Source organism: Lagenorhynchus albirostris, chromosome 7 (genome assembly GCF_949774975.1).
Source record: "Lagenorhynchus albirostris chromosome 7, mLagAlb1.1, whole genome shotgun sequence".
Classification (NCBI taxonomy): domain Eukaryota; kingdom Metazoa; phylum Chordata; class Mammalia; order Artiodactyla; family Delphinidae; genus Lagenorhynchus; species Lagenorhynchus albirostris.
Genome location: NC_083101.1, coordinates 9,399,554 through 9,421,927, shown reverse-complemented (window position 1 = coordinate 9,421,927; position 22,374 = coordinate 9,399,554). Strand labels below are relative to the sequence as shown.

Genomic DNA, 22,374 nt, shown 5'->3' with positions numbered 1-22,374 from the left:
CGTGAGTGCAGAGAACAGCCCGGAGGCTGAGGGAACGGTGGCAGGCTCAGGACAGAGCCGCGCATTCGTTTCTCTTGCTAAGAAATATCAGACACTTCAGCTGAAGACCCCTGGCAGACTTGAGTCTCCCATCAGGATTCAAAACAGTAAAATGATGCAAATAAATCAGAACCGAAAAGCAAGCATTCCTGGGCTCATCAGCAGATAAGTCAAAAGGCTCTTTTTACTTTATCGTTTTTTAGAAAGCATTTGGGCACACCTCCTGTTAGGGATCCAGAAGGCTGTTGTGCCCACACTGGTCTGAATAAGGGTTTAAGGGGCTCCACGGTTGGCCACTGTCTGACCTGGGCCAAGTGTGTGTGTTTCAGCAGAGGATGATCTAACACGTCAGGAGCCCTTTGAACGCCGCTCTTGTTTCTAGTGTCTGCCAGATGTTTCCTTTGGAATGTCTGCGGAATGTCCTGGCCCCTTTGATTGCTTTCTGTCTGGCAAGCACATCTTTGAATTGTGGGTGGGCTCTCTTAAAACACCAGGGTGTGAACAGATTGACAAAAACCGGTGGTTAGCTGTCTTTCAAGAGCTACTCTTTGGGCAAGAGTACTTGATACTGACATTGAAGGACCTCTGACAGTTTTAAGGATTTACTGCACAGACCCTCTCCAGGGGGCTTAGTTGGGGAGCTGATTTACAAAGTGTTTCTCAGGTTTAAATCCAGCATATCTTTAGTTCTCATTCCATCAAATGAAGTCTTTTAAATTGTTGTTTTTCTTTTTTTTAATATTAAATTTTTTTTAATTTTTGTTTTTCTTAGCTATATAGAGTGAAAAGGTATAAACTTCCAGTTACAAAATAAATAAGTCATGGGATGTAATGAACAGCATGGTGACTGTAGTTAACGTCACTGTATCACATATTTGAAAGCTGCTCAGCGAGAGTAGGTCTCTAAAGGCCTCATAGCACACACACAAATTCTGTAAGTACGTATGGTAACGGATGTTAACTAGACTTACCGTGGTGATCATTTCATAGCGTAGAGAATACTGAATCATTATGTTTTACAACTGAAACTAATGTAATATTGTATGTCAGTTATACCTCAATAAAAATAAATTTAAAAAAATAACATTAAAGAATACCCGTAATCTCGACTGTGCAGAACCAAACAGTAGTTAATATTTTGCTTTGTATTTGTCTAGATCCTTTTCTGTATAGATAACTTTTAAAAAACAAAATATGAGATTGTACTTTTTAAAAAAAAATTTTATTCAAGTATAGTTGATTTACAGTGTTGTGTTAGTTTCAGGTGTACAGCAAAGTAAATTGGATGGCTATATATATATATATATATATATCTCCATTCATTTCCAGATCCTTTTCCCATATAGCTTATTACAGAATATTGAATAGAGTTCCCTGTGCTACAGTAGGTCCTTGTTAGTTATGTGTTGATATACAGTAAGTTTGTATGTGTTAATCCCAATCTCCTAGTTTATCACTTCCTCCCACATTTCCCCTTTGGTAAATTTGGTTTTGAGATCTGTGAGTCTGTTTCTGTTTTGTAAATAAATTCATCTGTACCGTTTTTTTAAATTAGATTCTGGGATTGTACTGTAGAAACCATTTTGTAACTTATTCTTTCCCCTGAACTTCCCATGTTAGTAGATACCTGTCCTCAAAGTTGTTTGAAAAGGCTGCTGAGTCTTCTGTTGTAAGGGTGCCCTGTAATCATCAGAAATGTGTCACTTCCTCCCCACTTTTGCCGTTACGCTGTCTAGACAGCACCCCTCCCCCCTACCAGGCTCCAGTCCCGAGCCCCTCTCTCTGCCCCTGTCGCGCATCAGCCTTGCTCCCCCTGCCGTCCTCACACCACCCCGCCAGCCGCCCGCACAGCTCTGTCTCCAGATCTCATGCCAGCATCTTCCTGTCACCTCCTCAGAGAGGCCCCCCCCCGGTCCCCCACCTGAGTAGCCTCTCCCTCCCCACAGTCACTGTCCCCATTACCCTCTTTTATATAAGATGCTTATTACCTCCTAAAATTATCTTTTATATTTGTTTATTTGTTCGCCTGTTTATTGTGCATCTTCCCCCATCTAGAATATGACCCCTATGGGGTCAGGGACCGAGTCTGTCTTGTCCAACCCTCTGTCCTCTGCACCTCTTCGGTGTCTGGCGCCCAGAAGCTCAGTATGAAGGAGCAAATGATGATCCACTCTTGTGCACAGAACTGATTATCTCCTCAGACTCTCTGCCCAGAAGTGGAATTCCTTGGTACAGAGCATATATATCTTTAAGGCTTTTGATATGCAGCACCAAATTAATGTAATTTAAGGCTGTACCACTTAGTACTCATTTCAGGAGCAATTGGTGTGCCCATTTCCCCCTTATATGGATTCTCTCATACGCTTTTTGGTAAAAAGATTCCCCCCACACACACTTAATAAATTATGGACATAATTCTATATATAGACATACTTCATCCTTTCTAAGAACTGAATATGTGTTCCATTACATAGACATACCATAATTTGTTTAGCCAAGATCCTTTTGTTCCTCAATTTCCTCATCTATAAAATCAGGTAGTAACTGATTATTACTTACAGTAACTCATAGGGTTGTTGTGTTAAATGAGTGACTTACACTAACAATTTGAGAATAAAATACTTAGGGCAGGTCCTGGCACATAGAACACAGTAAATTTACACACAGTAAATGTTAGGTGTTGTTATGATCCTTGCAGCATGGAGAATGCAGTGGAATAGACTGCAGAGTAGGGTCATCGATGATGATGGTGCCGCATCTCCCATAAGTCCATGCACCTCTCCATCGAGGTCCTGAGCAAATGAACCCAAGTGTGTTTTCTTCCCAGGTCTGCCTGCTTGGGCACTCCTTGGTCCTTGTGGGACAGCATCCTCTAGTACCTTTTCCTCCGCCTCCCCCGGTGTGCGTGAGCTCAGGTATTCCCATGTCCTGCAAGTTAAAGAGTGTAATTAGAACACTAGGCCTTGCCTGAATGTACAGGACCTTTTAAAACCATTAGGGCTATTAGCTTAAATTTAAGTCTCACAAAATAAGTCAGTCATTTCAGCGTTACAATTAGTTTGTTTTCTTCTCTTCTTCTGTCATCAGAGCGAAGCTCTCCAGACCCACATGCTTCCAGAAGTGTTCTCAAGCCCTCTCTTCCCTGCAGCATTCAGTCTGAACCTGTGCCATGTGCCCCCAGCTGCCTTTCACTGTGGCATTGCTGGTGCTTCTTTAAAGTGGCCCTGGGTGGTTCTTTGTGTTTGGGTCCAGGGAGGCCTGCACGTGGCTTCTCAACTGACCCAAAGGCAAGGCCCACGGGTGTCCTGGTTTTGATCTGGGAGGTTGACTATCCTTCCGTGGGCCGTGGGGGGGGCTCTGCTTGCTTGCTGGGTGCTGAGGGGGGAGAGGCAAGGTGCAGGGAGACCCACCTCTGCTCTGACCAGTGAATGACTTTGAGTTTACAGAGGTTCTCCAAGCCTCATCTTGTCACCTGTAAACTGGGGAGTAAATAGTACCCATTCCATTGGGTGGTTGGGAGGATTCACTGAGAAACTGCACATAACCTGCTTCCACCGGAGCCTGGCAAACAGTAAGTACTCGGCAGGAATTCCTGCCCCACCACGTGTCCTCAGACCGGGAGGGTTTCCTACAGTTAACCTCAGGATTCCTTCACACGGGCTTGCCCCATAAGCCAGCTGCAGGTAGCCAGCCCCGCTCCCCGCGGGCCGTCAGGGCTTCCTGAACACACGTGTCCCTCTGGGACTGCTGCATGTCGGTGCAGAATTTGACCTCTGAGCTTGAGCCCGAGAAGGAAGGAATTCAGCGGCCTGGGCTGCGTGAGGCAGAGGCTGAGCCCGCCCTGGGCAGGCAGCTTGTCCACGTCCCGGCGTTGGTTCTGCAGGACTGGGGGCTGCCACTCGCAGACACCGGCCTCGGGGCTGCAGGCCCTCCTCATTCTCGTGTTAGCTCAGGTGGACACCGGAAGTGGAGAAGGCGCATTCGGCTTTGAACATTGTCACGCATTGGGACACACTACAGAGATGCCTAGAACCGGGGTCATGTGCCTGTAGGAACATCCCTGATGGTCCTGATAGTAATGGTTCCTCTAAAAGGAATGATACCCCCATACTGTCTTCCATGGGACATTTTCCCAGCTCTCTGATTTTTTAAAATTAAAATTTGTTTTTTTTTTTAACAAAGTGATACACGTACAGGTTAAAAAATCAGAGTACTAAATAAAAGACTTATAAGAAAATATAGCTGCCCCCAGCCATGTCCCTGCCCGCTCTCCATTTTTCACTCCCCAGAGGCAGTTACTTTCAACTCTTTTAGATTTTTTCACTTCTGGTACTTCATCTCCATGTTTCTAAATAATGTGTTTATACTGCTTATTTCTTTTTTTTTTTTTTTTTTTGCGGTACGCGGGCCTCTCACTGTTGTGGCCTCTCCCACTGCGGAGCACAGGCTCCGGACGCGCAGGCTTAGTGGCCATGGCTCACGGGCCCAGCCGCTCCGCGGCACGTGGGATCTTCCCGGACCGGGGCACGAACCCGTGTCCCCTGCATCGGCAGGCGGACTCTCAACCACTGCGCCACCAGGGAAGCCCTATACTGCTTATCTCTTGATCTACTTATCCTCACGTTTAGTTTTCTCATAATCTCCCCCTATCAGGCAGTATCACAATTTTTGGTAAATTAGTGGGCAGTGTTTACACATGTAAACATTGGGTACCACTGAATCAAGTAATGCACCAGACTGGAGTTTCTTTCTTATAAGCCTTTCCTTTTCTTGGAATTAGTTCTTGACTTGTTTCTTTCATTTGCTTTATTGTCTAGGTGCCTACTGATTTTTATACAAGAATTTAACATTTTTCTTTAAAATTTTCAAGCCAGTTACTAGCTGTTAGAAACAAGCTAGTTTCAAGCTAGTTACTAGCTGTTTTCAAACAGCTTTACGCCTCTGGTTTTATTTGTAAATGCTCCAATACGTCCGTCACGTGCCCGTCTGTATCTCTTCCCAGTGCTGGAGTACAGTCCCATACTGTACTCCCATACTGTACGTGGAAGGTTGTTCCATGACCTTCTCTGCTTTCCCTCCTGTCCAGGCCCTGCCCGGCGGACGTGCCACTGCCGTCCCCTGGCTGTCCTGTGTGGGATCTGTTCCTGGAGCTCAGGGTTTCCTCTTTATTGATTCAATCCCCAGCCGTGCTGATGCATCCTCCTGTAGGTTCAGGGGTGGGCAGGGGATGAATTTAGTAAATTGTTGCACGTCTGCAAAGGTCTTTATCCTACCTTCATGCTTATTTGATGTTGGTTTAGGTGGAGAATTCCAGAATTCCTCGGAATTTTGAAGAGGTCGTTCTCTTAGTTTCCAGTGTTGCTGGTGAGAAGTCTGATGCATTCAGATTCCGTTCCTCTGCACGTGGCCTGTTCTTTCGCTCTGGAAGTTTCAAAGGTGGTTTCTTCATCCCAAATGTGGTGGGATTCTCCATTGCTTTGCTTTGGGGTGGGGCTTTTTTATTCACTGTGCTAGAACTCTCAGGACCACTTTAAGGTGGAGGCTCACCTTTTGTTCCTTTTTTTATTTCTCTTTCTGGAAATTTCATTAATTGGATGTTGTATTGATTCTTCAGTTTTCTTAGTTTTTTTCCCCTCTAGTTAACCTCTTCATCTTTGTATTTTACTTTCTGGAAGATTTCCTCAACTTTCTCTTCCAATATATTTTTTGAATTTGTTATTTTAGCCGTAAGTTTTTTATGTCTAAGCTCTTTACATTGTCTTCACTTGTTCCTTTTAAAATGTTTTTCACATTATTCTGTTCTTGTTCGGTGGTTGCCATGTAGTCACTCATCCCTCTGAAGATATTGATTATAGAGTTGGTTGGTTGTTCCTTAGCCTTCACTGTTTCCTCATATTATCTGTACTATTTTCAAGTTCCCCTTTTCCTAATAATTTGAGCCCTGTCTTTCATATTTGAGACTCCCCCCGATGCCTGGTGACCCTTTGTTGTCAGGTAGGAGTGAGGCCCTAGCTCCTGGGGTCGGAGCCCCACTGTGGGGTAAGGCCTGATGACCTGCGGGCTGCACAGTGGGTGATGCAGCAGGGAGCTGGCCTCGATAACAGAGGCCACAGAGCCTGTAGGTGCTGGTCCTCTCTCTGGAACTCTTTAGTTTCTCCAGAGATGCATCCTTTAATTTCCAGCATTTAGAGGGTACACCTGGCTGCCGAGGTACCAGAAGCAGGAAGGAGGGTGAGCCTGGCGGGGGCCACCATTCAGTCACCAGTCACTGTGCATAGTTACCCCCTCCTTTCACTCTGGAGTCTTACTTCCTCCTTCGCCTCCTTCCCCATCAGTCTGGTGTTCTGGAGCCCTGAGCCCTTCTGGTCCCGTTTCTGCAGAAAATACTTCTGAAACAGGGGTAGGGATCTGGGAGTCTAATGGCTTTGTGTATAGGCCTGTTCCCGTCTGCCTGCCTCAGCCCTAAACTCGCACCCACCCACCTCCAGGCCCTCCACCCTCATCCTAGGAGTATCTGGTGGCTCGGGGCCCTGGGGCCTCCGTCACCGCCTCCACTCTGCTACACCCCAGACCGTCCACTTCCCACACCTCCACACACCCGATGGCATCTCTCTCGTGTTGTACTCCTCTCTTGCACTTTATTTTAGTGGCCCCAATACTTCCTCCACTTTGATTGTCATCTTAGAAGAATATTGGCAGAGAAGAGAGATAAACCCACGTGTCCGTTCTGTCACTGCCCACCTACTCCTCGTACCGGAGAAGATGCGAGAAAGAGAGGGGGAGGGTATGAGGGTTTGAGTGGGAGAGTGTATGTGACTGTGAGTGTGTGAGAAGAGTGTGTGTGTGTGTGTGTGTGTGTGTGTGTGTGTGTGAGAAGCCCTGTGACAGACACTCTGGGGGCGCTGCAGCCAGCAACAGCATTGGACATATTCTAGTCATTTGGGGAACAGGGCAGGGTACAAATAAGAACCGAAAGAATAAGTGGCCTTATTGTTGAAGTGGGGATGTGGCCACAGAGTGGTGATTTTGAAGCGGATACATACACTCAGTTCAAGGGATTAAGTCCTGGGAATTTCATTGTTTCGAATTCTCATTGCGTCACTCCAGGAGCCGCAGGGTCCTTGGTGTTTCACGCTTTGCTCCAGATTGACCGGCTGATTCTTTCATTCATTCCGTCAGCAAGTTTTGGTGGAGCCCATATGTATCAGGCAGTATGCTTAGCGCAGGGCATAAACGGCCATCAGGCATCGTCCTCATCCTGGTGAAGCTTTTAGTCCAGTAGCGGGGCAGTAGGGGCAGGTAAACGTTAACCAGGCAGGTACCTGATATGCGTCTGAAGACCAGGTCCGGTCCCAGAGATGGGGAAGGAATCCCAGAGGACCGGAGATTGGAGCGGAGCCCGAGGTGACAGTGCAGGGCTTTTCGAATCCTGACGTGGCGTGGTATCACTTTAAATACCTGTTTTGCTCTCAGAGCAGACGTCCTCATGTTTAGCGTAGACCTGTTGGCACGGGCTTTGTGGGGGTCCTGAGTGGGCACTGAGGCACGTCTCATGCATTATCCCCTCTGTCCCCGCAGCGCCCTCAGGGTAGGGGGCTTGCTTAAGCATTGGGGTGTCAGGTTGGGGTCTGCTGTGCCTAGAGCACTTCTTCCTCCTCCCCCTGCAGCCTCCCATCCTGGGACTCAGGACTGAGCTCACAAGGGCAGAGTTTAGACGTGAACTCCTGCAGCCGCGCCCATGTAGCCCCCTGCCACATTTACCTTGTAGCTCATCTAACTTGGGATGGGAAGAGTTTAGGTTAGACAGCACCTTTCCGTGCCTGGGTTGTAAAGAAGCTTTGGGTACTTCTTATCGCTCCATGGAGGGCAGGGCTGCGAAGGCCCAGGTTGTTACACCAGGGCCACTTCCCTAGTCCGGCTGGGAGCCAGGCCCGGGCCTTCCCACTCCCTGCTTAGCAGTGGAGCCGGCCGCCAGTGTGGATCCGGCCTGCGGGCCCCAGGCTGTGGGCAGCTGCGCTCTGCCCAGATACACATGCGCGTGTGCGCGCGCGCGCGCACACACACACAAACACACACACACACACACATTCTCACACTCCCCCGCCCCCTCTCTTTCTCTCCCTCTTCCTCCCTCTCACCCTCACCTCCCTCCACACCTCCCCTTGGCTGGGGTTGGAGGGCGATACACATTTTCACTTCATTGCAAAGGAGTCGTGGCCTCAGGGCAAAGCTGGGACTTTGGATGTCTGTGTTGAATGTTTCTCAGGAGTGGATTGGAGGACTGTAACTGCCACAATGAGAAGGAGAGAAGGGGGCCTCTGAGGAGGGAGCAGGTCCACTGCCTGCTTTCTCCCTTGGCACTCCTGCGCCAGCCTCTTTATCCTACCAAGGTGTCTTCTCATTCAGAAAAGGGAAAATTCTAGCAGTGGGTGAGAGGAGGGAATCATCATTTTCAAACCCTGGAAACAATAGCCTTGACTTAGGGTGCATAACACCCCTCAGTGGAATTTCCAGTAGCCTGGAAAGCCCTTCTGAACCGCCTGCCTTTTCCGCGGGAGGTTGGACACAGCTCTCTTCCCAGCCTGTGGTCCCAGCCTGTGGTCCCAGCCTGTGGTCCCACAGCCTTTGAGTGTTCTGCAGTCTCTCTATTTTTAAAAATTTATCAAAAATAATGCATTTATTATAGAGAAACCACATAGGTTCCCTTATTTCTTTGTTCCTATAGCATCTTTTCACATTTTAATGGTTCTGAAATTAGGATGCATCTTAAAATAGGTTTGTGCATTTTGATACGATATTTCTTTTTTCCTGAAGGAGTGTTCTTTAAATCCACGGGTGATTCCCAAACGACTACATCTTAGAACTGAGGAAATACAATAAAAGTACAGTTTGGGAAACAAAAATCTTTCAAACATGGAACCCATGGGAGAAAACAAAGCAAAAGGGATCCTTGGGAGTGGGAAGCTGGGGCCGCTGCTTCCAATTTCATGTTTTCCGAGAAACTTCATGTATGACCGTTTCGGGGGGAGATGCGGACAGGGCCTGATCTTGTTCCGTCGTGTTTCTTTCTGTGAGGGTGACATACTTGGAGCAGACGTTCCCTGAGATTGTCCCCATACTACTCCTCCTTCAGATTTCAGGTCAAACATATCTGCGTATTTAGAATAAGAACCTTTCTTTTCCCTTTGTTGCACTTGCTAACTTACGATCCTTGGGTTTGAAAGAACGCATTTTTCTTTTGCCAGTTGGCCTTTGGGCTTTCCAGAGGCCCCTCAGAGAGCGTGGCCGTCGGGGCTCTGGGGACCATCCCAGTGGAGCCACCCCCACCCCCCTGCCCTGCGCATGTGACAGTCCGAGGTCGTGGGCCTCCTGTGCAGTGTGGACACGGGATGGGGCTGCCTCAGGGGCATTTTGTGTGAAGAAGGGAGGTGCTTTCAGCAGTTTGTGAGAACGGCCTGGAGCTTGTCAGATCAAGGACGGCTTCCCAAAGTCTAAGCCTCAGAAGGACGAGCAGGGAGATGCCCAGAGTGCCCTGGCAGGGGCAGGGGTGGTGGCTGCAGAGCTCATCCCCAAAGGGGCACTGCTCCCAGTCTTCCGGGGGGTCCCCCATTGGGGTCCAGCCGGGGTGTGGGAGGTTGATTAATACTCTGACCTGTTAGGCCGCTGAGGGAGGAAGCAGCCCAGGCCCTGATGGTCCGTTAATGAGTATCTTGGAGAGAATGGGGAGAGTGCATCCTGGCTGGCCTCCGTCTCCTCTCCCGTGTCCTTGTGAACCCTTCCCACTAGCCCCAGCCCCACAGTCCCATGCACAGGTCCTGTAAGACTCAAATCAAGGCCGGCTTCATCCTTGAATGCTGCCTAGAGGAAAATTTCTGCAGCTGAATACGAGAAGATGGCTCTTTAGCCTATAAACAAGCAGCTGAGTCTTTTTTAATTTTCCTATCATGCTACAGTTTCCGACCTTGACTACCACTCGCAGAGCTTGTGCCGAGAAGAAACAGTGCATCTCCCAGCTCCCCGCCCCCGCCCCAGCACCCAGCAGAGTCCCAGTGACGGCAGCCCCTGGCCGGCCCGGGTCCTGGACGGAGCAGGAGGCCGTGCCAGGCTCACGGCGGGCGGTGCCCCTTTCAGGTGGCATTTCACGCCCCATTGGACTTTTTTCTGCACCCTGTACTATCCCCCGAGTAAGTGGTAATGAGCAACTTAATTTGCTGACTTCTCCAATCCCTTCTTGGTCCATGACAACAAAATTTACTCTTTTCTCATTAGAACCACTTTTGTCAGGGTGTCTTTAATCAATGGCTTCCCCAGGGACAGTATTTTTAGAAGTTGTTATTTTTCACACTCTCCCTTTACCCCTCTTGGAAAACCTCTTCCCAGGGCCTCATGAAATGGACTAATGAGATGCCGCACGAGTCCAGGCTGGAGTTAATTGGTGCAGGTACGAAGAAGCTGCTCACACACGCCCTGGCTGCATCCTGCCTCACCTGCTGTCCTTTTCTCCATCTCTTTGGTGTAGGTTGCACAGACAGCAGATGGTGTGGATGCTGACCTCTGGAAAGACGGCTTATTTAAATCCAAGGTTACCAGATACCTGTGTTTCACAAGATCATTTTCCAAAGAAAATGTAAGTCTTAGTGGTTTTCTGTCTGCTAAGTGAGCACAAGTCATTTACATTCCTGTTTGAAATCTCCTCGTTTTTTGCTTGTGGTTTATTTTCATCACTATGTTAATTTATCTGTGGTTTTAGTGAATGGGGGTAGAATCAGCAGCCTGTGCTGTGTTTCATTTATTAACAGTATTATTAACCACATACCCAAGTGTACAGTGAATTCCATTAAAACGTGTTCTCCGAAGGAGACTAGGAGATTTCTCTCACAGCTCTTGTCTGCCTGCCTTTCCTCCAAGTAACAAATCACAGGGTAGTATGGAGGTAAGTGTCTTCCAGGGGAGCTGGATTTAAAGCTGACCACCAGATGGGAGCATAGCTAGAAGGATGCCACGCAGTCACCCCTCCCCCAGACATGGCCTTGTTAACTTTCGCCCCGAGTCTCTCTGACATATGACATTTCATTGTTTCTGCAGGTGGGTATCCACCACCCAGGCAGATTTCTTTTACTGTGATGTTTAATACTTAAGCCCATAAATCAGGAAATTTTAAAGACATCTACTAAAGCTCTTCCAGCAAAGTATTCTAATGGGTGGCTTAGAAAGAAGAGAAGTGGCTCTCGTGAGTGTCCACCCCGTGTGAGACCTGTCCTGGGCGCTCTGCACATACGCCACTTCTGTCCTCAGACAGGCTCTCGAAGTACCAGCTCCTTTCTGACATCAGGGAGTTTTCATGCTTGTCCAAGGCCACCTGTCTTCCCTAACTCCAAATAGGGAGCAGTCAGATTTTCATTTTTAAGGTGACATTTTATTTTGGGCCTGAATGCTAAAAAAAAAAAAAAAAAAAAAAATGGGTGGGAAATATTTTTATAAATTTTATTATAACAGTAATACATGTTCATGATTTATAAAGAAAAAATCAGGTTCAAACATCCCCATTCAGAAGCATGGAAGGGGAAAGGCAACGGTCTTTCTCTCCATCACAAACCCCACAGCCCCGTGGTCCTATCACGGTCCTCGTGCGTCCCTGCAGCATTTGCTGGCTGTGGACAGTCACACAGTTCTCTGGCCCACACTCTCTTCCACCAGCCATTCCTGTTGTTTGTTGGTAAGTCTTTGTTAGGAAAATGATTCCTAACAGACTCAGGGAGAACTCATTGCTTTAATTTTTTTCCCACTAATGATGAGAGTAATACGTGCTTGCTGTGAAGAACAGAGTTTCTGGTGGAGTAGGGAAAAGTCCTGGTAGGTGAGCCTGCGGTGGGTCTGAGCAGGTCCCTCATGTCACGGTGCAGCCGAGGAGACCCCAGGAACAGGTCTGAAGGCCGGGTTGCCCTTCCAGACATGGGACTTGTGATCTTAGGGGTAGTGCCCCCTGGGCCCCATCCTTCCCTCCTGCGTCCACATCCACGTACAGTTCACTCTTGTCCCCTTTGTCCCTGGAGCTTACCTAAACCTTTTTGAAACTAGTCGTATTCTTCGCTTTTGTCACCTCTTTTCTGCCCACTGGCTACCCTTTCTGCAGAAGGTCCGTGTGTTCACTGCCGCTCAGGGCTGTGAGGACCAACTCCTGAGGGTTGAGCATCTTGTTCACACCCTCACTCTGCCTGGTGGTTTCACGTGTTCACTCCTGGTCTCCACTCAGCCTCAGCCTCTCCTACTGAAGAGGAGACCGTGGCCGCAAAGGACAGCTACGATCTCGTTGGTCATTTTTGATTTCTGTTTTTGTTGCATTTCCTTGAAGGCCGTGGGGTGTCGGTACTCTAGGCCAGAAGAGCCCCTGATCCCTTGGAGTGGGGACAATGACAGGTCTCAAAATGATAGAGAGAAGTCACTGGGGCTTGTTAATTTTAGGCGTCACGGGTAAGTGGATGATAGAAAATACACCGATTTAGTCAACATTTGTTGAACGTTCAGGAGATGTTCCTTGAGTGCCTACTATGCGTGTCTTGCTCCATGAGGGCTGGGCAGACGTGGGGAGGTGGGTGTGATGAGGGGATGCAAGATGAGGACAAGGGCAGTGGGAGAATCCTCTGCCCCTCTTTTGAGGCAGTAAGGAAATTAGGTGCATTTTATTTTCAGAAAAAGAAAGAATGGGTCCTATAGTGAGATCCAGAGGGATACAGCTGAAGGGGTGGCAGGGGCCCACTTGCCAGCCCAGGATTAGAGCAGGAATAAGGCATATTTTAATGTTACAGCCGGTCTGTCCCGGCCCTGCTGTCAGAGCCAAGACTTTGCATGACAGTTTTTTACAACTGCAAAGGAGGGATGTGGAATCTCAAGACTGGACAGATTCTTAATTAGGTGACTTGAGACTCGCTGTGTAGGAGTTTGTGGAGACTCCTTTGGAACCTAAATTCCTTTCCCCCAATAATGCTATTAATACAGAAACCTGGCTTTGGAGTGACATTGCTTCCTGGGGAAGGATTGAGATTAATTGCACTTTTCATGCCCTGTACTTTCTGCATTACCTGTAATAATAATGTACATAGATTAGGTAGGGAGGATATTAAACAGAAGAATTTATGAACATTTGAATATTAAGTTGGTTATCTGTGGCTACCTTAAATGCAAGGTTGTCAAAAATAATTACAGTATACTAGCAAATACTGGCTACCAGAGACAATATAAATACCCTGAGTCAGTGCATATTGGGCTTTTGGCATGAATCATTTGCTCAACAAGGATTGGGAATACGTTCTTCATATTTATGAGGAGGAAATGAAAGAGAGCACGGGGTGGGGGAGGGGAGAGGAACAAGCAAAATTAATGGTGTCGCAGACTTTCTGTATTAAACCAGGTGCAGTGGCAGCCCCTGCACGGAGGGACCACACTTGGGCTGCGGGAAGCTCTGACAGTGCAGGCTCCCGTTCCATATGCACAGGAGGGGTTTTTTCATGCTTTTTTTCATGGCTGCACCACCGATGTTCTGGTTTTATGATCAGGGACATTTGTAGAGTGTGGAGTGTGAGGTCGCTAAGTGGTTTGCAGTTGACTTCTGTAAAACCCAACTTGTCAAGTAGAAGACGTTTGAGAAGGATATTGATGAACACCCGTCCATCTATGGGGCAGGAAAACATACCCGGTTGTTAATTTCTCAATGCAGAAAACAGTGATGACATGGAAAAGCAACTGCCATGAAAAAAAATTATGATCGATTAGATCAGGTGATTCTGAAAGCAGCTGATGCTCGCGCGTTGGGTTAATGGTTCAAACCCTTCCTCCACAGTCAGAGATTTATTCCGCATCAGTGAGGGTTCCGCTTTCCACTTGCTGCGCTGATCTGTGCATTGTCTTCCTGAGACCCAGCTACCTGAAATGTAATAATATTAAATCCTCGGCAAATACCGTATTTCTAGAGAAACGGTTTTGTGACCACAGTGCCGGAAAAACACTGGTCATAGTTTACACTTGACATTTTGACCTTCATGGCTAAATTTCAAGAATTTATTTCATTTGTGTACTTTTGGTTTGTAATACATTTATTAAATATACTTTTAATATATCTATTGATATGGTTTAGATTCATCATCCAAGCAAATCCAATTTGATTTCTGGTTCTGAGTGGCCCGCCCAGTTAAAAATGTACCAAAAAACATTAATGTATTCAGCAGATAATTATTGAGCACCTACTGTGTGCCCAGATCTATGCTAGCTTGGATATATAGTAGTAGCAGAGATAGTTTTGGTCCTGATGGCTCTCAAACTCTAGTGGGAAAGCAGATACTAAATAAAAACCTCACAAATATGTCATTATAAATTGATATGAAGGAAAATCGCGAGTGCCGAGAGAGGACATAGCGTAGAGTTCAGATGATAGGAATTCCCTGATTGGCTTTCAGGGATGGTGTTGGCACTGCGCAGGATGGGGTGTGGCACAGAGACGGAGGGGCACGCCCTTCTCTGAGCAGGACGCCTGAGGAGTTGCTGTGCGGGGCAAGGTGGTGGGGTCGTCCGGGAGCGCAGAACAGGTAAACTGAGAGTGTGCTCATGGGGACTTGTGGGGATGAGGTGCTTCTGGAAGGTGAGCATTCCAAGTGCATTGCTGGTATCCTGACAGGAGAGATTTGGGATCAGAAGGCATCATTCTTTTTTTAACTGAAGAATTTAATGAAATCTCCGAGGTGGGCCCACATATCTAAGTTGTAGGGTAGATCGCTTTAGAGCTTGTTTCCAACTTGAAATGTGGGCTGTGAGTGCCAGTGCGTTTGCAGAGAATTCTCTCTTGCAATTACAGGATGGCATGCTGTCTTCGAAGATATTTTTGCACTGGTTATGGAAACTGCGCACTGTGGACCCCGTGCACTACCACTAAGTAGAAGCTATAATAGGCCCTTGTGCATGTCATTTTAGAAGATGCGTAATATTAGGCAGCAGGGCTTTTCACTGTGTCTTAGTTTATGATTCGTGGGGTTTTACAGAATGTGTCTAGCCACCGAAATGTGTGTCAATATGCAGACGGGCGATCACTTAGGAGTGTGACGGGTTCTCTGTTAGGCTGAGATGCAGCTCTCCCTGTGCAGCGACCGCCCCAGGAATGTGCTCTTTCTAAACCTGCTACCCCAAGAGCTGATGCTCAGGGCTCATCTTGCTAACCAAGGCCACATCGGAGTGAGTGGCTTTGAGGTTCTGCAGATGAAACTCCTCCCCGGGGGCCACCAGAGTCCCTGTGTAACTGCTGGGGAGCATTAAATGACACCTACTGTAATTAACCTGCTGTCGTGAAGCGGCGCGAGTCTTGTGTTAGATATGCATTCTGAAGCCAAGATGGCAAACCCACTGCAGGCGTGTTCAGATTAATCATCTATCTCCCTCTTCTTTCTTCCCAAGAGCCATTTAGGGAACGTGTTAGTGGACATGAAGCTCATCGACATCAAGGACACTCTGCCTGTCGGCTTCATCCCAATTCAGGAGACGGTAGACACACGTGAGTCACCCCTTACTACTTCTTGTCACGATGAGAATTTTCTTCCTTCAGGTATATTTTTAGACATTTTTATGTGCATTTTTCTTCGGAAACATTTTAGGAGGCCTTACTGCGTGCCCCAAATAAACCCTGCTGCTTTTGACATATGCCTGACTTGGTTCTCCAAGGAGTTTTCAGTGTTCTGGGTAGCGGCATGTAAATGAGCAGGACGGTGCTCCCTGCTGAATCGGCTCACTCAGGAAGGGGACAGTGAAACCGGTTATAGTTTGTCCTTAGCCCGTTCTCCGGTGCTGCTGAAGCCAAGCTTGGCATGAGACCCAGAAGCAAAAGGAAAAAACCAAAAGCACGCAGGGAACACAAGGGCAGTAATAGCCCCATTTTGGGCTCTTGGAGCACAAAGAAAAGTCAGAACCAGAAAGACTGCAACTTAGAGTCCTCAGGATTCGAAATTGAGGGAAGACTCTGATCCCTGAGCAACACAGAGCGGAAGTGAGTGGCTGACACGTCGGAAGCTTCTTCAGGATCCTGGGGCACTTCGAGGTTCTTGTCGTGCTCGCCAGTTATTAAATAGAGCTGGAAACCTCTGGATAGTTGAGCCTCCTCATTTTGATGTGCTATAACTTGTTTTATTTTAAATTACTTGTGACCAATGTTAGGATATCCACGACAGTGATGCAGTAAATAAAAAACAAATACAGAGAATCCTTTCTTTATGACACATGATCCATTTATGAAACTCTGCATTTCACTTTTTGTCCCACATACCTTATTTTTCCATTGTTAGCCCCATTTTGGACCTACTTTTTGTTTGTTTGCTGTTTTCTTGCAAGCATTTCTTATGGACCAGACTTTCCATATTTACACAGATCCCCACATAGCTGTTATTTTAATGGAACAAGTGAATTCCATTGTGTAGCCTACTTTTCTTAATAGTCTCCTCACTTTTGGACATTGGGCTGCTTTTGTTTGTGACTGACGTGTATTAGCTAATAATTGTGATAGTTGGTATTTAGTATGTCTTTATGCTAAATGCTCTACATACCTGATCTCATTTAATCTTCAGTAAGACCCCTATTTAGAGATGGGTATTATTATACCCATTTCACATATGAGAAAAATGAGGCACAGTAACTACTTAGGGATTAAAGAGCTTATCCAAGGTTACACATCTAGAAGTGGGGGAATAACTAGATTACACACACAAGAGTGACTCCCCACGCTTTTAACCGTAGTGCCACTCTGTAAAAGCATGTGTTTAAGCACCTTTTACCAAGAGATTTTATATATTTATGTATTGGAGTTTGGGGATAACAGCTTTCTTGAGGTATAATTCACATACCATACAATTTACCCATTTAAAGTTACAATCCAGTGGTTTTTAGTATATTCGCAGAGCTGTGCAACCCTTACCACAATCAATTTTAGAACGTTTCATCACCCCAAAAGAAACCGTACCCATTAGCAGTCACTCTCCATTTCTCCCTAGTCCTCTCCTCCCTACCCCCCTGCCAGCCCTAGGCAACCACTAATCTACTTTCCATATAGATTTGCCTATTCTGAACATTTCATATAAATGAAGTTGTATAATCTGTAGTCTTTTGTGTCTGGCTTCTTTCACATAACATAATGTTGTCAAGGTAGGTTCATGTTGTAGCATGTCAGCACTTCATTCCTTTTTTTATTGCCAAGTAATATTCTGTTATATGGATGTACCATTTTGCTTATCCATTCAATTGATGGATATTTGGGTTGTTTCACTTAGGGTGATTATGAATAATGCTGCTTTGAACACGGATGCACAAACTTTTGTGTGACCATATGTTTTCATTGCTCTTGGGTATATACCTAAGTGTGGAATTGCTAGGTCATATGGTAACTCCATATTTAACTTTTTGAGACACTGCCAAACTGTTTCTCAAGGGAGCTATACCCTTTTACATTCCAGCCAGCAGTGTTTGAGGGTTCCAGTTTCTCCACATCTTCAACACTTGTTATTGTCATTCTTTTTAATTCTCACCATCTTAGTTGGTATGCAGTGGTCTCTCATTGTGGTTTTGATTTGTGTTTCCCTTATGGCTAATGATGTTGAACATTTTTTTATGTGCTTATTAGCCATTTGTAATTTTCTCTGGAGAAATGGCTATTCTAATTCTTTGCCCATCTAAAATTGGGTTTTCTTTTTACGATTGAGTTGTAAAAATGTTTTAGTATATTCTTGATATGTCCTTTATCAGTTATATGATTTGCAAAAATTTTCTCCCATTCTATGGGTTTTCATTTCACTTTTTTTTCTTTTTTTAAATTGAGGTATAGTTGATGTACAGTTATTCCATTTTCTTGATGCTGTCCTTCGAAACACAAAAGTTTTTTATTTTGGTGGAGTTCCATTTATCTATTTTTTTTTCCTTTGTTGCTCATGCTGTTGGAATCATACCCAAGAAACCATTGCCAAATCCAAGGTCACCAAGATTTATGCCTGTGTTTTCTTCTAAGAGTTTTATAGTTTCAGCTCTTTCATTTATGTCTTTGATGCATTTTGAGTTAAAGTTTGTGAATGGTGCAAGATAGGGGTTCAGATTTGTTCTTTTTTTAAAATTTTTTATTGAAGCATAGTTGATTTAAACACATGTATTCTTTTGCATGTGAGTATCCAGTCGTTCCAGCACCATTTGTTGAAAAGACTGTTCTTTCCCCCGTTGAATTGTCTCAGCATCCTTGTTGAATACCAGTTGACTGTAAGCATGAAGGTTTGTTTCTGGTCTCCGAGTTCTCTTCCATTGATCTATATATGTCTTTCCTTATGCCAGAACCACACAGCCTTGGTTACTGGAGCTTTGTAGCAGGTGTTGAAACCAAGTGGTGTGAGTCCTCCAACTTGGTTCTTCTTTGTCAGGATGATTTTGGCTATTCTGGGTCCCTCAAATTTCCATGTGACTTCTAACATCAGTCAGTTTCTGCAGAGAAGCCAGCCGGGATTTTGATAAGAATGGTGTTGAATCTGTAGATCAGTTTGAACATGTATAGATTTTGAATGATTTCCTTGTGATGCGTTTCCAAGGGCTTGAGGCTGCTGGGTCATGTGTCCTCAACGGCCTGCTCCCGACCTTCCTCTACAGCAGAGGTCCCCAAGCTTTTTGGCACCAGGGACCGGTTTCGTGGAGGACAGTTTTTGTCGGGGGGAGGGGAGGATGGTTCAGGCGGCACTGCCAGCGATGGGCAGCGGCAGATGAAGCTTCGCTCGCCCGCCGCTCACCTCCTGCTGTGCAGCCCAGTTCCTAACAGGCTGAGGACCAGTACCGGTCCGTGGCCCGGGAGTTCGGGACCCCTGCTCTGCAGCGTACTTCTTACCTTCAAGCACCCCATGCTTTACCCAGACCGAGCCACTTACTGTGCCGTCTTCATGCTCCTTTCTTTTCGGACTCCACGTATTTGCATTGTTGTTTTCCTGGCCTGAAGGCCTCTTCCGTCAACTCTGAATATCCACACCCCATGTCTTTCAAGGGTGAGCTCAAGACTGCGTGAAACAGCCTCTGATCCCTAGATGTGAGTCTGAAGCAAGCTCTCTCTCTTCTCCACAGTCAGCCACAATGGATGTGTGTCTACTGTAGGCACTGCAGGCTTTGGGATATAAAGATGAGCCTAGGAAAAGAACCCACAAGGAGCTCAGTCTAGCGGGTGGCTATAATCACTTGGAGGTCAGGGTCCCCATCTGCCTTCTTTACTGCTTTTCACCTGCCTGGCACAGCACACCTGTGTTGAAGGGAGGGAGGAGAGTAAGCAAATGCCAGTAACAGTGGTGGGAAGCCAAAGGGAGTGGTCAATTCTGCTTCCGAGTTCCCATCTTTACCTCTGTTAGGACAGACTGCACCAGGCATCATGGGAAGAACTTGGGCTCTGGAGTCAGACTTACCTAATATTGAGTCTGCCTCTGCCACTTACAAATGAGGGACCCTGGGCAAATGACTTCAGCCTCCCGGGCCTCAGTTGCCTCAAATGGGGGGAATATTTACCTGTTTTCTTCGTGTTTTGCTACTTACTTTCTTCGAGGGCAAGATCCGTGTTTAATTCATATTTGAATCACTTAAGGTACCTGCCATACACAGTGCCTTGATCAGAGGATGGGCTCAATAAAGATAAGCTTTATTATCCTCTGCTGCCAGATTAACTTCCGGGAAAACCAGTTCATGTGGCCACTAATGATCGCGGCTTGTACCTGTTTGCCACCGGCCTGCCAGCATAGGGTTTACATTTTTTATTTAGTTTTACTCTCTAATTTTGTTTAATTTTCACTTATTATTTATTAGCAAAACTGGATATTTTCACCTGTTTGCCTGCTGCTTTTGCTTATTCTTATGTGAATGGTCTCTTTAAGAGCTAAAATTGCCTTGTAGACTTTTTGTATTAATTTCCTACTTTTCCCCTGTGTTTTTCTTAGTTTTTTTTTTTTTGTGTGGTACGCAGGCCTCTCACTGCTGTGGCCTCTCCCATTGCGGAGCACAGGCTCCGGACGCATAGGCTCAGCAGCCATGGTTCACGGGCCCAGCCGCTCTGCGGCATGCGGGATCCTCCCAGACCGGGGCACGAACCCGTGTCCCCTGCATCGGCAGGCGGACACCCAACCACTGCACCACCAGGGAAGCCCTTTCTTAGTTTTAAAATTTGCATTGTCGTTCGTTTTTGACAACTAAGTGGCTTAAAATGTCTGTATATTGATATACTATAGAGCCAAGGGAGTTCTCATTCTGCATTTTCCTCTCAATTTGTTGAACCAGTTGAGCAAGGAGGCCCAGGGCTGAGTCCTGGTCTAGCTTCCGTGGGGCCCCAGTGATTCTGGGAAGTCCCCCCCACCATGACTGGGGGTGCACTGGTTGCCGCCCCATGGACATTCTGAGGTTGGGTCCTGGCACCTCCAACAAGTGTCTTATCACACAAGGAAGGGTGAGTTTAGGGTCGCCTATTCATTTAAGGTCATGCGGTCATTCCTGGAGCCTTTACCCAGGGACAGGTGAGCTCAAGCTGACCAAATAAACCTGTGGTCAGCTCTGTGATGTTTGAGAGCTTTTAGGGTCCTGATTTTATAAAATCAGCCAGAAAGATGAGACTCCTGTAATTAATTTAAAGTACGGTTTGTTGCAATCTCTATAGCACTTAAAACTGGAAGACTGTTTGTTTTAGTAAAGTGCTGTGTCCTTTCTCTGTGTTCATTAGTGTGACTGAACACATTTCTGTGGACTCTGTATGTTTGCTTAAAGTCAGGCCTGTGTAAGCACGTGTAATTAGTGGCTCCATCTCTTACCCCGAGTTTGCTGTAGATGGAAGAATGGAGCAAAGAGCAGCTGGCAGAGCAAGTGCATAAAAGACCTGCATCGTAGTTTACTTTGAGGAGAGGTCTCTCCTCCTTCACATTTCCAAAGGCCTGATCTTATGAGCTCATAGTTTTTGAAGCTGCAGGGTTGCTGTGGACAGTTTACCCCCAGTTACCGCCCCTGCCTTCTTGGATACGATATTTGGGGTCTGGATTCAGTATCCAGTATTATTACTCATAGCTGGTAGATCTGGTCTAGCCCTCAGTTTCCTCACTAGGAAAAGAACCCACAAAGTTTCTGAGTTTCCATCTGGTTCCCCCAAAATGTCAGCACCTGATTCTAATCTCCCCTTTGGTAAAAACCAAGACCAGCAGCAGGACTGCACTCCCCTCTTTATCCTGCTCCCTGATTTAAATGTGCTTATTTCCTGCCACGGAACTGAAAGGTCTTGAAAATCAATGCCAAACACTGACACAAATTGTATGCCAGAGGCTTACTTACAATAATACGGTGAGGGGCTTCCCTGGTGGCGCAGTGGTTGAGAGTCCGCCTGCCGATGCAGGGGACGCGGGTTCATGCCCTGGTCTGGGAAGATCCCACATGCCGTGGAGCGGCTGGGCCCGTGAGCCATGGCCGCTGAGCCTGCGCGTCCAGAGCCTGTGCTCCGCAGCGGGAGAGGCCACAACAGTGAGAGGCCCACATGCCGCAAAAAATAAAAATAAAAAAATAACGGTAAGAACATCCATGGCTGTTCTTTTTTTTTTTTTAAAGAAGATGTTGGGGGTAGGAGTTTATTAATTATTTATTTTTGCTGTGTTGGGTCTTCATTTCTGTGCGAGGGCTTTCTCTAGTTGTGGCAAGTGGGGGCCACTCTTCATCGCGGTGCGCGGGCCTCTCACTGTTGTGGCCTCTCCCGTTGCGGAGCACAGGCTCCAGACGCGCAGGCTCAGTAGTTGTGGCTCACTGGCCTAGTTGCTCCGCGGCATGTGGGATCCTTCCAGACCAAGGCTCGAACCCGTGTCCCATGCATTAGCAGGCAGACTCTCAACCACTGTGCCACCAGGGAAGCCCCATGGCTGTTCTTTACTGAGCACTTACTGTGTGCCAGGCACGGGGCTAAGGGAAGCATATGTGTCATCACATTTCATCCACCCAGTGTCCCTATGGCCTCAGGTTTCATTAACTCCCTTTTACCGAAAAATTAAGTCACTTGCCTAAGATTATGGTTCTGGATAATGGTGGAGTTGGAATTTCACCCCAGATCTATCCGACTCATGTACTGAATGGCTGCAGTTGATTGAAAGTCATGTTTAAAAACCACAGATGAACAAACAAAAAACACGTGGGTGGTGGTTCACCTTCGGCAGTTGCTAGGGTACCAGCTCATCACTCTAAGACTTGATAAATAAAAGAATCACATATTTATCTCTCCTTTCCTGTAACAAAGCATGTTTCAGGGAGACCAGGTAGTTGAAAAATAAGATGTTTTTTATA

The 22,374-nt window shown here is 46.6% G+C and overlaps 1 protein-coding gene across 15 annotated transcripts in view; it reads left to right on the top strand.

Annotated features, from left to right (window-relative positions):
• The window catches only part of MVB12B (multivesicular body subunit 12B), a 205,426-nt gene that overhangs the window by 44,788 nt on the left and 138,264 nt on the right, over positions 1-22,374 (top strand). For 14 of the 15 annotated variants that reach the window (XM_060154352.1, XM_060154348.1, XM_060154345.1 and 11 more), the window contains 2 exons: positions 10,559-10,666; positions 15,478-15,574. In XM_060154352.1, coding sequence (XP_060010335.1) covers positions 10,559-10,666; positions 15,478-15,574 — 205 coding nt within the window. Of the gene's footprint in view, positions 1-10,558; positions 10,667-14,489; positions 14,619-15,477; positions 15,575-22,374 lie in introns of those variants that run through there. The other variant, XM_060154347.1, reaches the window with a different exon arrangement.